General features: G+C 36.1%; 1 protein-coding gene across 5 annotated transcripts in view; it reads left to right on the top strand.

The window, feature by feature from the left end:
• Positions 1-12,855, top strand: part of LOC102257654 (sodium channel protein type 3 subunit alpha) — a 107,684-nt gene that overhangs the window by 36,823 nt on the left and 58,006 nt on the right. For 4 of the 5 annotated variants that reach the window (XM_005859391.2, XM_014534153.1, XM_005859389.2 and 1 more), the window contains exons 5-11: positions 1,191-1,280; positions 5,249-5,377; positions 5,868-5,959; positions 6,925-7,197; positions 7,400-7,463; positions 9,734-9,875; positions 10,580-10,786. In XM_005859391.2, coding sequence (XP_005859453.1) covers positions 1,191-1,280; positions 5,249-5,377; positions 5,868-5,959; positions 6,925-7,197; positions 7,400-7,463; positions 9,734-9,875; positions 10,580-10,786 — 997 coding nt within the window. Of the gene's footprint in view, positions 1-1,190; positions 1,281-5,248; positions 5,378-5,867; positions 5,960-6,124; positions 6,142-6,924; positions 7,198-7,399; positions 7,464-9,733; positions 9,876-10,579; positions 10,787-12,855 lie in introns of those variants that run through there. The other variant, XM_014534154.1, reaches the window with a different exon arrangement.

Raw genomic sequence — 12,855 nt, 5'->3', positions numbered from 1 at the left:
CCCTCCCCTCCCTTCCCTTCCCTTCCCTTCTGATTGATACATATTTTTAAATCATTGAACTTAGTTACAGTGATAGTCAAAAAGTATGTGTAGCCCTAGCTGGTTTGGCTCAGGGAATAGAGCATCAGCCTGTGGATTGAAGGGTCCCAGGTGTGATTAGGTCAGGTTGGTTCAGGTCAGGGCACGTGCCCGGGTTGCGATCCCCAGTAGGGGGCGTGCAGGAGGCAGCTGATCGATGTTTCTCTCATCATTGATGTTTCTATCTCCTCTCCCTCTCCCTTCTTCTCTGAAATCAATAAAAATATGTTTTTAAAAAAGTATGTGTAAAATGACAGAAAAGTGTGGATTTCAATAAAATTTTCAAACAAGTAATGATAAAATAGAAATGTGCTCTTCTGAGGCAGTTTCAAGAATAGGCATTTCATATAGGCAGATTCAAAGTAGATTTATATAAAATCAGAGAGACAAAAGACTGGTTACCCTAGAGATAGGACAAATAGAAATGATAACCTTTTGAGGTACATTTAAATTCTCTCATTCTATGATATAATATTGGAAAGTATTTATATTAAAAAATAAAGATTCACTTAAAAATAATCATAAGCTTCCTTAGAGTGAAATCTGGATTGAGATCTTAAGAGAAATTATCACACTAATTCCCAGGAAGCTCTCAAAATGGTGTTTATCTGTTTAGTCACTATAAGACTACTAGAGTACCTCATTACAGTAGAATTCTCAGTCAATGTAATCCTTGACTGTACTGGCCTATCCATTTTTAGGGTTTTTATATTGTATTTATTAACATTTTGTCTGTCAGTGGATATTTTTAATTATATCTGAACTACAACTTTTACACTTGTGTTATACTGTAAACTCACTAAATAAGAGTCATTTCCTCTTACAGTGCAATTTCACATAACTGACTGGAATGCAGATTTCCCACTTACTTCAAATGGAGATCTCTTTCTATAAAATTCAGTTTTGTGAGGAAATGATATAAAATTTACAAAAGGGTGGACCAAGAATATACAACAGGCTTTGAAGTTTCTTATTATTTTTTTCATTGTTTTAAAACTAATAATAAGTAAGTTTAATTTCACAGGTAATTTGTGTTTGTGATAGTTGCGTGATTTGGATCATTTGTAAAGGCTCATGATAATATACTAGCATTGACTCCTTAACTAACCTACTTTATTCAGCATGCTTATCATGTGCACTATTTTGACCAACTGTGTATTTATGACCTTGAGTAACCCTCCAGACTGGACAAAGAATGTAGAGTAAGTAGGAATGACTTCTCGCAATTAGAAATGCACACTCACATCCTCTAGCAATCTCCTTATGGTTATGGTCTGACTGATGGAATTCAGGCTAAACACTTCTAAGAAAAAAAAAATATTTCTGTAATATGAAAGAAGATAAGGGAAGTTTTGAGGGGAGTTTTTCTTCAATTAGGTATTTTTTCCCCAACAAACGGAAGATAGTATCTGTTTAAGAAAGATTATAAATAGCACATAATAGCTAGTGAACAAAACCAATCATTTCATATAAGTTAATACTCAAACATATTTATGTATTTTAGATAAAATACAATGACCATTTGAAAGATTCGAGAGATAAAATAATTACATTCTAGTCTATTACTATAGGTGTTTAGCTCTATATTATTATATTGGGCATTTGATTATATGTTATATTTAGGAAAGTTACATTTAGGTAACTAAGTTACTTAGATACTCAGATATATTGTTTACTTTAGCATGTGTGCTAAAACATCAGAAATGTGTTTCATAAAAGAAATAAAATGCCTCCACAAAAGTATGCTCAAAAAATAAAAGGGCTTAAGGGGAAAAGATGATAAAGGAAAGGTCACTCAAAACTTATGAAACTGTAATTATTACACTAATGAAAACAATAACAATCCCAATGAAAAGATACTGGCCCAGTTAACTCTCTATGGACATCTGTACCTAAAATCACAGCCAGCAACTACTTTGCAGACTCAGACCCTGGGTCCTGTCCTTTTTCCCTTGAGATGGAGACCCTGGGGACATTTGAGAGATATTATCAAAATAAAACATTTGATTCAATATTGTAGGAGGCACAGTAGCTCTTGGGCATGTTAAATGAGACCCTGCTTGCACTAAATAAGGCACTTCTGACAATTTTCCGCTTTAGTATTAAGTTCTTTTATTGCTCAGGATGTTCTATTTAAGTGTGGGGAAAAGATGCCCCTGATTGTTTCAAAACATCAATAGGCTAGGGAACATTGTGCATTAAATAACACAATTTCTGCACTGGAACAACATTATCCCCACAGACGAGGTTATAAATCACATATGAGGTTATTCATGATAAAGAAACATGTTTTGTTTTTCAGTGATGCATAAGGTGTTTAGGTTATATAAGCTATTTATGTATGGTATAATACAATAATTAGGTATTTGGTTTAGTAAAGAAAAATTAGTATAATATTTTTATTGTTATAGTTTTTAAAATAATTTCCAATAGGAGATGGGTTATTATAATGAAAACTGTAGTTTTATTTCTAACTATTTTTATAGATTTCCATGAAGATTTATTGTACCATCCTAAGCCATCATTTGCCAGTGGTTTAACACATTAAAGAGTTTTTGTAGTAGCTTGGAAATGCTCCCTAGAAATTATTTTAGTAGAAAATCCAGTTTTTATATTTGAAGCAGGCCATTTAACAACATGCTCAGTTACCACTTATGATCTGGAGATTAACAAATGAACATATATCTATACAACTATTCTGTATGTACTTTTCCCACCAGAAGTTATTCAAGCATTTAAACATGCTTACATGACACCTGAATATTATCACCTAAATATGCAGATCTCTCTTTTAAAGTCATTTTTAGAGTTGACTATATCCATTATGAAAATAAACTTAGCCTTACAATTGTTTTTGAATTACATCTTTCATTTGGAAAAGTTTATACAGGTTTCCTGATCAATTATCTCTAGCAAAAAAAAACAACAAGCAAAATATTAGCGGTTACAGAAAAAAACCACCTCCAAACCCCAGAATCCAATGAAAAGAGAAGACAACTCAGTTCTGACCTGAAAACAGAAGTCATCAGAGCAGAAACAGTCCCTGTACAAAGAGGACAAAGAGGTGGCATGCACAGATATGGCCTGAGGACCACACTGTATAGTGAGAGTCATATGATGTAAGACAAGGCACTTTTATAGACATATAGACATAATTACTGGGGGTGGCGGAAGCAACCTGGACAGAATCAACAGGATGAGTAGGAGCCTAGTGGGCACAGAGCCAAGAAAGATCAAGGTTTCCTTGATTCTCACTTATCTGTTCAATCTACTTTGGTAATAGGTATTTCTCAACACCTGTTCTGTGCAATCTGTCTCCTATGTTAAGCTCTAGGACTCTTCCTTCCATAGCTATCAACACTCACCATATACTCCAAGTATCCCAACAAAATTTTTACTTAACTTTTCTCTTTTTAAAATATATTTTTATTGATTTCAAAGAGGAAGGGAGAGGGAGAGAAACATCAATGATGAGAGAGAATCATTGATTGGCTGCCTCCTGAACACCTCACACTGGGGATGCGCCCTGACTGGGAATTAAACTGTGACCTCCTGGTTCATAGGTCGATGCTCAACCACTAAGCCATGCCGGTCGGGCAAAATTTTTAATTAAAAAAAAAAAAAGGAATAGAAGTAGGGAATTTAATCTTACTCCTAGTAATTGTAGATTACTCAGAATTGTGTAAGTATAGACCATAAGGCACTAACCATTAGTATGATAAATAGAACATACACGTGAACTATCTCTTATGGCCTTTTACAAGGCCGGCTTTCTCTCCAAACAGTAATATCTTGATGATTGTGTGTAATACACAAATAATCAAACTAAAACACAAGTAAACATAATCTTGACATTGCAAATTATACCTCTTCCTAATAAAGTCAACTACTTCATAATAAGTAAAGGTAGCAATTAAATATATTCCTTTTCAAATCAACTGAATTGGTTAAAAAAGGAGGAAAAATTTTAGATGTGGAGATTTCTGCACACATTTTCTTCTGATTTCTTTGTTCCTCATATAAGAAAATTTCAACAGGAAACAGTGCAAAATAACGCTCATTTTTTCACATATAAAATTCTAGTAGGCTTGAAAATATAATGATTTTTAATAAGAGTAAATCAAATATTTGTGGCTTGGGTGAAATAATCTGAGGAATAAACTTAAATTGCACTTTAAAAAAGAACACAATGTTGACAAGCAAGCATTTCAATTACTTTTGGAAGAAATAGAAATAAGTTATATTGTCAACACTCAAAGAAGAAAGGGCTAGAAATTCACTATGTAAACAGGAAATGGAAAAGTCTTTCACCATTTTAGGAGCTGAAATTTGAATCTGAGCATGTTTACGTGATTTGGCCCAATTGCATAGAGATAGTAGCTGGTGCAAGGTTAGATTCAGGAATTTTATCTCTGAAATTTGGTAATTGTATACACTTACATACTAATGAATTAAAAAGTTTCTTATGATAATATTTCTACAAAACATATGTGAAGAGAGAGAGAAGCAGTTGTATAACTCTATGCCTGACTCTTAAGTCTATTTTTTAGATTCAAGATGTAAAATATCCCCCAAAATAATTCTAATCATTATGAAATTTGAATGAAATATTTTATTATAAATATACCAACCCAAGAAATATTACCTCTAGAGCTGTCCAATGAGGGAGACACCGGCATCTGAGGCCATTGAAACTTGAAATTTGGCTAGTCTTAATGATTAAAATGATAATAATTTAGGTGTATTGGTTTAAATAAAATATAATATAAAAATTAGACTCACTGGTTCCTTCTTTATTATTTGGCTACAAGAAAATTGAAAACTGCATATATAGCTTATTTTATATTTTAATCAGATAATGTTGCTTGAGTCAAGTTTGATTATTCATAACATAGGAAACTTATTCTAAAACTTAAGTAGTAAATAAGATAATATTCTTTGGGGAAAATATTATCTCTTCAGTTTAACCCTTTACTCAAAGATTAATTAAACTAGATTTTAATTAATTTTGTAAGATTAATTAAACTAGATTTTTTTTTGGTAAGTGAAAATAGGAACAAAATTTTAGTCAATTGAAAACCCAAAGAAGGAAAAGATTTGCTATATTTGAAAACATCTACTTCAACAGTTCAAACAAAATTGTTAATTTTTACTTGGATGGTTTTCCTAGGTACACATTCACTGGGATCTATACCTTTGAGTCTCTAATAAAAATCTTGGCAAGAGGATTTTGCCTAGAAAATTTTACATTCCTTCGTGATCCATGGAACTGGTTGGATTTCAGTGTCATTGTGATGGCGTGAGTATTTCTGAAAAATTGATAAACTCAAAGGAATGAAAATAGTTGCAGCATAAATCATGTTGTGGCATATTTTAAATATAGAGTATGCTTATTAATCAAATTAACTATATGCTCCATATATTTTGAGAATACATATTAGAATACATATTACAAGGTATATTTATCTGGTAAATGAGCTAAAAATGGTATTACTTTCATGTCATACAGTCTTCCACTTCATCAAAATGAAGTTATTCATTGACTATAATTTAATACCACCAACTGTACTTTGATTCATTTTGCAAACACATTTGTTTACATTAGTGAAAATTATATTGAAATAAAGCAACACAATTTTAATCCTTAGAAGCAGCTTTTATCATATGGCACCTTGAACTCTATAACAATTCCACTTGTTTAACTCAAGGACTTAATATGTCAAACCTAGCTTGCATTCTTTAATATAAACTTTGCCAAAACTATCAGTAACTCGGATTTTATTCTACAGGTATATAACAGAATTTGTAAACCTAGGCAATGTTTCAGCTCTTCGAACTTTCAGAGTCTTGAGAGCTTTGAAAACGATTTCTGTAATTCCAGGTAAGAAGAAACTGGTATATGAGGATAAGACCCTTATATCTTCAACTGTTCTTGTGCGTTGCTGTGTTTTGTGTGAACTCCCTATTGCAGATATGTGACAGAGTTTGTGGAACTGGGTAATGTCTCAGCATTGAGAACATTCAGATTTCTCCAAGCGTTAAAAACAATTTCAGTCATTCCAGGTGAGAGCTGGGTTAAACACTGAGGCTGTCTGAATATACGGTAATAATAGTGAAGTTGAAATCACACTTATAGCATTAGCCAACTTGCTTATTATTCTTGTTACCTCTGAGAATGCTAACTGATTTTTCAATGCATCCGAGTTCCTAGAATTTTAAAAATCATATGCTTATTTATGAAGTCAGCCTTTGAGTTTAATAGAGAATTGCATGAGATGTCTATAAAAATACTACTTTTGCTCTCTTCCTCTATTTTTTTCTTTGCATTGATAATGTAAAGTTTTCTCTTTTACAGTCTTAAAATAGCTTTGCTACCATGGCTTTACTAACTGATTTGGATTTTACCACTGCAGATCTATTTCAATAGGGGATCTTCTTTTAAGAGAAAATATTATTAAACAGCATGCACGTGGCTGTTTTTATCATTTTAAAATTCTTTACTCCTCTAAATCATTGCTACTTGGAAGCTAGTATAAAGAATGGCTTGGAGGGAAATAGCCTCATGAAACACAAAATGAGAAATGAAAAATAATTGGACCTGTGTCTTTTCATGTTGGTGGCAGCATGTAAAGCCACACACACACACACAAAACTTCCTGCCTAGACATTTACACTTTCATTTTTAACCTCCAGAAAGCACATTGTTCACAAATGAAATCTGCTCGTCATCCATTTCTCAAACCATCTGGCTGTCCACAAAGCTGGGATTGAGAATGTATGTGACTATTAAGGGGACATGTGGGTATGACACTCTTCCTCAGTTGACCTAGCATTCTCTCTTCTCAGGCCTGAAGACCATCGTGGGGGCCCTGATCCAGTCGGTGAAGAAGCTCTCTGACGTCATGATTCTGACGGTGTTCTGTCTGAGCGTGTTTGCTCTAATTGGTCTGCAGCTGTTCATGGGCAACCTGCGGAATAAATGTTTGCAATGGCCCCCAAGCGATTCTGCTTTTGAAAGCAACACCACTTCCTTCTTTAATGGCACAATGGATTCAAACGGGACATTTGTTAATGTAACAATGAGCACATTTGACTGGAAGGATTACATTGAAGATGACAGTAAGAAACTGCTACATTTCTAACCTTTGCTCTTGCTGAACGAATTTTCAATAAATAGTTGAGGCTGTGGGTGTGAAGCTATCTTTGTAAATATACTTTATTGGTGTCCATTTTGGAAATAACTGAGGTAGTCAAACTCTCATTTTTCTTAATGTCAATAGGACTGACATGAACTAAACTAGTTTATTTTTCATATTAACAGGTCACTTTTATGTTTTGGCTGGACATAATGATCCTTTACTCTGTGGAAATGGCTCAGATGCAGGGTAAGGAACAATATTTTTTAAAGATATAGAGCACTTGGGGAAAAAGCAGGTAAGAAAAAACGTAAGGATAGCATCACGTGCATACAATAAAGGGTGGCGCTGCCTACCCAGGAAGTACCTTCTCTGTCTTATGGATTGCTATCAGTTCTAAACTCATAGGCACTAACGCCATCCCTTTGGGTGAAGATCTCTGCAAAGTTTCACAATTGAGATGCTCTTGTACTATTGCTCCAAAGTGCGAATGTCCATAGTCTGTCCTTCCTGTAAATGCTTCAGAGACATTTAGGAAATACAGGGAAGGAAACACAAGATGGGAGGCTTTGGGTGAAGATGTGCAGTTGGATAAGTTTTGATGTGTCGGGAAAGAATCCAGAATATAGCATGGTCTTCAGGGTGCAAGCCCAGTTGGGAAACAGCTTTGAGAGACTTCATAATCTTGAAATAACATGAAACCCTGTGTGTAATGAAGCCAAGAGGCAGATGAATGTCAAGGGCATGTTCAAGTGTGAGTTTGTATATTAACAGTTCTTTTTGGTCACATTCTACAGTAACAGATGCTGCAATATCTTAGCCATCCTGATAGTCTCTCACACACAACATATTTTTGAAAGAATATTTTAAATTAATTTTAAATCAGGATAGAGAGTAAATTTTTTAGAATCCAAGAGATAGCAATAGTAAGTGACTCTTAGATCACAGAACTTACAGAACATATTTTGAGTCATCCTAGAAAACTGAAAACTGGTTTAGCCATGAAAGTCTAAGTGAGCTATTAAAAACATATACCAATCTTAGAGACGGAGTTTAGGGGAGATTTTTTTTCCTGATAGTTTTCCCAACCTTTGCTGTTAAAGTGTAGTAAATAAGAGCATAACTTCTACAGTTCATATATGCCTACATTCAAATTCTAACTCCACCATTTATAAACTCTTTGCCCTTGGAAAAGTGTCCTAAGCTCTTTCTAGCTGAATTTACTTATTTCTAAAATGGGGAGAGTGATATCACCTCTCTCTTATGTTTGTTATGGTGATTAATTACTAGCATCTGGTCCATCATAAGCATTTATTGCATGTTACCTATTATTTTTTATTATTATTTTTAATGTAAAAGATTAGATAAGATTTTGGATAAAGTTGGTTAATGCCTACTTTATTCTTATTGAATAATAGCAATCACTTCCTTTTATTGAGTACATACTATGGGTTGGTTCATTTATTTACTAAAATTGATAACTGCTCTATTGTTAAATGTCAAATAAAATTCTTAATGAAGTATGGACTTTGGTTAATAATAATGTATCAATATTTATTGAAAAGTACCAGAAGATGTTAATAATATGCAAAAGCTGGGTATGGGACATATAGGAAGTCTCTTACACTCTGCAAATTTTCTATAAATCTAAAATTGTTCTAAAATATAAATGTTATCTTAGAAAATTCTACCAAAGTGGTTGACAAATAAGCTCATTAAGTTGAGCTTAATTAACTTTTGGTTGTTTTCTGACTTTTTATTGTTTTATTATTTATTTATTTAAAAATATTTTTATTGATTTCAGAGAGGAAGTGAGAGGGAGAGAGAGATAAAAACATCAATGATGACAGAGAAGCATTGATTGGCTGCCTCCTGCACACCCCCTACTGGGGGTGAGCCCACAACCAGGGCATGTTCCTGACCTGGAATTGAATCATGACCTCCTGGTTCATAGGTCAATGCTCAACCACTGAGCCATGCCAGCCAGGCTTATTTTTATTTTTAGTTTTTTAAAATATATTTTATTGATTTTTTACAGAGAGGAAGGGAGAGAGATAGAGAGTTAGAAACATCGATGAGAGAGAAACATCGATCAGCTGCCTCCTGCACATCTCCCACTGGGGATGTGCCCGCAACCCAGGTACATGCCCTTGACCGGAATCGAACCTGGGACCTTTCAGTCCGCAGGCCGATGCTCTATCCACTGAGCCAAACCAGTTTTGGCCAGGCTTATTTTTAATTATTGACCCTTGCCACTTTGTAAAGAGCAGGATATTGATGGTGACAGAGACAAAAGTGTGTGATTGCTGCCTCTCTGCCATTCTGTCTATAAACCTGACTTTTTGAACCTAAATTTTCTATTGGTTTCCCTAATAAATTTCATCTGATAAGAGTTTCACTATGAGCAATTATCTGAAATGTTCTAGAAATGAAAGGCAAGAAAATTAATCACAGACAACAACGTTGATTGAGATTGCAGTAATTGCCATACTGACCTTAGCTCCATTTCTCTCTTACAGCCAGTGCCCAGAGGGATACATCTGTGTGAAGGCTGGTCGAAACCCCAACTATGGCTACACAAGCTTTGACACCTTTAGCTGGGCTTTCTTGTCTCTATTTCGACTGATGACTCAAGACTACTGGGAAAACCTTTACCAGTTGGTAAGTGTTTTCGTCCATTTGGCCTGTCATAACAAAATACCACACCTGGGTAGCTTACAAATAATAGAAATTTATTGCTTACAGTTCTAGAGTCTAGGAAGTGCAAAATCAAGACACCAGCATGGTCTCACCTTGGCCAGAGCCTTCTTTCTGGTTCAGAACTTATCACTTTTTCACTGTGTCATCACTTGTTGTAAGGAGCGAGGGAGCTCTCTGGAAGCTCTTCTTATAAGGCACTAATCTCATTCATGAGGGCTCCAACTCACGATCTAAGCACCTCCCAAATGTCCCACCTTCTAATACCATCACATTGGGCATTAGGATTTCAACATATGAATTCTGGGAGCATTTAGGCCATCACAGTGTTGTTAAATTAACATGCCTAGAAGTTAATTTTATGAATATACATGAAATGACAAATATGGATACTTGTTTATAACACTCTGGAATACAGAGTAAGGTCCTGTTTAAAGTCAGGGTGTTGAGGACCCCAATTGTTCATTCAGTTAGTACATATATATTGAGAGTTTCTTGTATGAAAGGCATTGAGGGTGGCTTTCATGGAGGGTGCCTTTCAGACGTGGTTAAAATACATTGGATGCTAAAAGGCATTCACCTTCTGGTTATCTAAGTATGGTAATCAGGTATTTATTGACATGATATGAAATACTCATGAAATTATTCCTCCTCCCCCCCCCCCTTAGACATTACGTGCTGCTGGAAAAACATATATGATATTTTTTGTCCTGGTGATTTTTCTGGGCTCTTTTTACTTGGTGAATTTGATCCTGGCTGTGGTGGCCATGGCCTATGAAGAACAGAATCAGGCCACCTTGGAAGAAGCAGAGCAGAAAGAGGCTGAATTTCAGCAGATGCTCGAACAGCTTAAAAAGCAACAGGAAGAAGCTCAGGTACTGAGGGATGAACAAAGCTTTATTATTATTATTAAAATTTTAAGTAGAAATATTTCTGCCAAATTGGAACTGGGTTTTCATTTGTTATACAGGCATTCTCATTCAAAAAGAGAAATACAAAATTGTTGCTGAAGTTGGGAAGTCAAAGAAACTTTTTAGATATATATAAGAAAATTAGCTGGTGGTAGAAAATACATTTGGGATGAGGTTAACTACTATACAATTGTCTCAAGAAAGCTGAGAGGGAATCTGATTGTCAGTTTAATGTGAAAAAGAGACATCACTGATATTTCCAAACACTGTATTTTACTACTTATAATATTTGAGGTTTTATTCTGAAGTTAAGTAGTCTAAAATGTTAAGAAGAAAACTTTAGGTATACCCACTCCTAACCATTCTTTTGGGTTTCTGTAGCACAAAAGGTGTTTCCTTCAGCTCCTCTCATGATATCAGGAAGGCATCTTCTATTAGATTCTAACTTTAAATTCTCATTAATATTATGGCCTATTTGGGCTAGAGGCATGTTAAATGGGCACTTATTTCTTGAGGAGAAGAGAAAGGATAACAGCATTTTATTAAAAGGAAAATGTAAGTTGAAAGGTAAATATCATGGAGAGCTATAGTGAGATCTAATTCATGTCAGAGTTACAGTGCCTCATATACATCTGCCAGCATTGGGTACGGTAAGGCTTATTATCCATTATATTAAGTATCTCATTGCTGTTTTGTTTTGCATTTTCTTAATGACTAATGATGTTGAGTGTCTTTTCATGTCCTTGCTCTCTATATGTATAGCTTCTATTGAGAAATGGATGTTCAGATCTTTTGCCGTTATATTAACTGAGCGGTTTGTTTTCTTATTAAGTTTTGAGTAGCTTTTATATATTCTAGGAATAAGTCAGTCCTTTATAACATGTATGCTTTGCAAATATTTTTCCCAGTCTGTAACTTGTCTTTTCATTCTCCTAATAGTATTTTTTTAAATAAAAGTTTTTAATTTTTATAAATTAATTTATCAAACTTTTTTGTTTGATTGTGCTTTTGGTGTTGTATCTAATTCTTTTTTTTTTTTTGTCAAACTAGCATTATGACGATTTTCTCCTATTTTTTTCTTCTACAAGTTTTATATTTAGATCAATGTTATTTTTTTGTGTGTAAAATGTGTTTTATGGGTTGATATTGTTTTATATATAGACTAGAGGCCCAGTGGATGATTCATGTGCCCGGTGGGGTCCCTCAGCCTGGCCTGCACCCTCTCGCAATCTGGGACCCCTCGAGGGATGTCGGACTGCTGGTTTTGGCCCGATCCCCACAGGCCAGGGCATCAAAACCTGCAGTCCGACATCCATCGAGAGATGTAGTAGTGAGAGAAGTAGCAGGCAGTCAGGGAGAAGGCCGAACTTGGGTCAGGCACCGCACTGCTCCTGCTCATCCCGGGCCTGCTACGCCTGCCACCGCCACTCGGTAATGCTGCCACAGAGGCTTGAGCCACTGCAGCTGCGCTTGCCAGGTGAGCCCTGAGTCTGGTCTGTTGGTCAGCTGAGCAGTGCTCCTGCTGTGGGATTGCACTGACCACCAGGGGGCAGCTCCTGCACTGAGCGCCTGCACCCTGGTGGTCAGTGCAGGTCATAGCTACTGGCCAGTCCTCCAGTTGCTTAGGCTTTTATATATATACTAGAGGCCCGGTGCAAAAAATTTGTGCACTCAGGGGGGAGGAGGGGTCCCTCAGCCTGGCCTGTGCCCTCTCGCAGTCTGGGACCCCTCAGGGGATGACCACCTGCTGGCTTAGGCCCGCTCCCCGGGGGATTGGGCCTAAGATGGCAATCAGACATCCCTCTGGCAGCCCGGCAGCCCTCAGGGGATGTCCACTTGCCAGCGGGGAGCAGGCCTAAACTGCAGTCGGACATCCATAGCGCTGCTGAGGAGGCAGAAGAGGCTCCAACCACCATCTCTGTACTGGCAGCCATCAGCCTGGCTTCTGGCTGAGCAGAGCTCCTCCCATGTGAGAGCGCCCTGACCACCAGAGGGCAGCTCCTGCATTGAGCGTCTGCCCCCTGGTGGTCAGT

The sequence above is a fragment of the Myotis brandtii genome, unplaced genomic scaffold (assembly GCF_000412655.1).
Source record: "Myotis brandtii unplaced genomic scaffold, ASM41265v1 scaffold125, whole genome shotgun sequence".
NCBI classification, from domain to species: domain Eukaryota; kingdom Metazoa; phylum Chordata; class Mammalia; order Chiroptera; family Vespertilionidae; genus Myotis; species Myotis brandtii.
The sequence above is the reverse complement of the archived record's forward strand: the minus strand, read 5'-3'. Positions and strand labels throughout refer to the sequence as shown.